This window comes from Brassica napus, chromosome C2, assembly GCF_020379485.1.
Source record: "Brassica napus cultivar Da-Ae chromosome C2, Da-Ae, whole genome shotgun sequence".
NCBI classification, from domain to species: domain Eukaryota; kingdom Viridiplantae; phylum Streptophyta; class Magnoliopsida; order Brassicales; family Brassicaceae; genus Brassica; species Brassica napus.
The window spans coordinates 50,240,698-50,243,530 of record NC_063445.1 but is presented as its reverse complement, the minus strand read 5'-3'; the positions used below and the strand labels follow the sequence as shown (position 1 = coordinate 50,243,530).

General features: G+C 37.0%; 1 protein-coding gene across 1 annotated transcript; it reads left to right on the top strand.

Annotated features, from left to right (window-relative positions):
- The first annotated feature begins 272 nt into the window (after positions 1 to 272).
- On the top strand, positions 273 to 2,587 carry LOC106382113 (cytochrome P450 71B34). Its single transcript, XM_013822076.3, has 3 exons — positions 273 to 687; positions 786 to 1,366; positions 1,853 to 2,587. The coding sequence occupies exons 1-3, from the start codon at positions 381 to 383 to the stop codon at positions 2,471 to 2,473; spliced, it is 1,509 nt and encodes a 502-aa protein (XP_013677530.1). The 5' UTR covers positions 273 to 380; the 3' UTR covers positions 2,474 to 2,587.
- The last annotated feature ends 246 nt before the right edge of the window (positions 2,588 to 2,833 follow it).

Genomic DNA, 2,833 nt, shown 5'->3' with positions numbered 1-2,833 from the left:
AACCAGTTTCAAAATGATGTTCTCTACTGTTGTATTTACCTGATTATATATTTTTCATTTGAATTAATTATAACACTATTATCATTTTCATGCATTTTTAGTAAGTGTTATTGAAAACAAAATAATAACTCAATTAAGTGGTTACAAGACGAATAAGTGGCTACAACCAGAGAAAGTTGTAGAAATTTTTTTTTTTTTTTTTAGATTAATCTATTAGTTTTTTGATGAAATTTCTGCATCATGAAAAAACAAATTTTTGTTTAGTTTAGAAAGATAAAGTGAAAAATTATTGTTTTTAGAGAGCGTTATTTTGTTGGTTCGCTTTAGGCGCCACAGCGCTCAGGACCGGCACTGGTTTCATCTCCCATCAAATCAGAAAAATGGTTGACATTTCGCTTGTCTCACTTCTGTCCCTCATCTTTCTTCTTCTCGCCGCCATCAAATACAAGAACCGGCGGCTTCATCAACGGAGACCACCGTCTCCTCCTGGCTTTCCTATCATAGGTAACTTGCACCAGATTGGAGAGTTACCACATCTGTCTCTATGGAGGCTCTCAAAGAAGTATGGTCCTGTCATGCTTCTGAAGCTTGGAAAAGTCCCAACAGTCATAGTTTCCACCTCTGAAACAGCAAGACAAGCTCTGAAAATCCATGACCTCCACTGTTGTAGCCGCCCAGGCTTGGCAGGTACACAAGTGTTGACTTTTCTTAACAAAACCTATGAATCTTGAATCTTGAATATTTACTCAAAACCCCTTGAATCTTGAATCTTGATCTTTCTTTAGGGCCAAGAGACCTCTCTTACAACTATCTGGACATTGCTTTCTCACCCTATGATGATTACTGGAAAGAACTAAGAAAGCTCGCTGCTCAGGAACTTTTCAGTACTAAACAAGTTCACTCGATCCAGCCCATAAAGGAAGAGGAGGTCAAGAAGCTGATTGATTCAATCACTGAATCAGCTTCTCTGAAAACTCCTATCAACTTGAACAAGACGTGTCTTGCTTTGACTGTGAGCGTAATATGCAAGGCAGCATTTAGTGTGAGCTTTGAAGGAACTGTACTCAACAGTGATAGTTTCAATAAGTTAGTCCGTGAGGCACTTGAGATGTTGGGAAGCTTTTCAGCCTCAGACTTCATACCGTGTTTCGGACGGATCATCGACTGGTTCACAGGTCTGCAAGGGCGTAGAGAGAAGAGCGTGAGAGATCTCGATGCGTTCTATGAACAAATGATTGATTTGCACAAACAGGAAAAGAAACAAGGGAGTGAAGACTTCGTGGATCTGTTACTGAAGTTAGAGAAGGAAGAAGCTGTTCTTGGAAATGACAAGCTCACAAGAAACCATATCAAAGCAATCTTGATGGTAATAACAAAACACTTGGCACTAGTCCTGTACATTCGGGGTTTTGAGTCGGATCGGTTTATTTTGGTTGGGGTGTTTTGGATCCATTTAGGAACCCATAACTTTTCGGATTGATTCGGGGTTGAACAAAAAAACCCACAAAAAAATTAAAACTTCATGTTAAACCCAAAAAATCCAAAAAATGTTAAAGTAATTCAGTTTCTTGAATAATTTTGGATTTATAAATTATATTTTTAATATATAGTTATTTTAAAACTAAAAATAATTAATATTTTCAGGTAAATAAATTATATTTTAATATTTCGGTACCAATTCGGTTCTCGGTCGGTTATGTTTTTTTAGGTTTAGAGAAATTGGGACCGTTCGTGTTTCTCTAAGTTTTCGTTTTTTTGGTTCGATTCAGGTTTGGTTCTCTGTTATTTTGCATACTCGACACGTCTTGTAATATCATGAGAATCTGACCTGATTTTATAATCTTTGTCACAGAACGTTCTTCTAGCGGGGATAGATACTTCTGCAATAACCATGACATGGGCAATGACAGAGCTCGCTAGGAACCCACGTGTGATGAAGAAAGTCCAATCTGAAATCAGAAACCACATGGGGAGCAGGTCAACGATCACCTTAGACGACACTGATCACTTCAAGTACCTGAAAATGGTGATCAAAGAAACTTGGAGGCTACATCCTACAACACCAATACTACTCCCAAGAGAAGTAATGTCTGAGTTTGAGATCAACGGTTACACGATTCCAGTAAAGACACGGCTTCATGTGAATGTCTGGGCTATAGGGCGTGATCCTGATACTTGGAAAGACCCTGAAGTGTTTCTCCCGGAGAGGTTTGTTGATAGTGACATTGATGCAAAAGGACAGCACTTTGAGCTATTACCGTTTGGGGGTGGAAGGAGAATTTGTCCTGCAATTTACATGGGGACAACGATGGTGGAGTTTGGTCTTGCTAATATGTTGCATCGTTTTGACTGGGAGTTACCAGAAGGCATGAAGGTCGAAGATATCGACATCGAAGAAGCTCCGGGTCTCACGGTCAACAAGAAAAACGAGCTTCTACTTGTGCCCGTGGCTGTGAAATATATAGATCACTAGTCTCGTTAATCTAAGCTCCTCTGTTATGCTTAACTAAGCTCCTCTGTTTATGCGTAAAAATAAAATAAAACTGATGTTCCTTTACTTGGGCAATTAAGAGAGATCTCCAACTCATCTTTATATTTACTTATATTATAATATTTTAAAATATTTATTTCAATTCATTTATATTTCTAAAAATTATTCTTATTTTATATCTAAAAATAAAAAAAAATTAAAAATATATATATTTAAGGGAATGCTTTTTAACAAAAACTAGATTAGAACCCGCCCAGTCGGGCGGATATTTATTAATTATTTTGATTCGTGTTTTCAAATGTAAAATTATTTTTATCGACTAAATTGATAAATTTTGTTTAA

Coding starts and splice junctions, on each gene's coding strand:
- LOC106382113 (XM_013822076.3), top strand. CDS start 381: ATGGTTGACATTTCGCTTGTCTCACTTCTGTCCCTCATCTTTCTTCTT. Junction 688..785: donor TAGCCGCCCAGGCTTGGCAG/GTACACAAGTGT, acceptor ATCTTTCTTTAG/GGCCAAGAGACCTCTCTTAC. Junction 1,367..1,852: donor ATATCAAAGCAATCTTGATG/GTAATAACAAAA, acceptor TCTTTGTCACAG/AACGTTCTTCTAGCGGGGAT.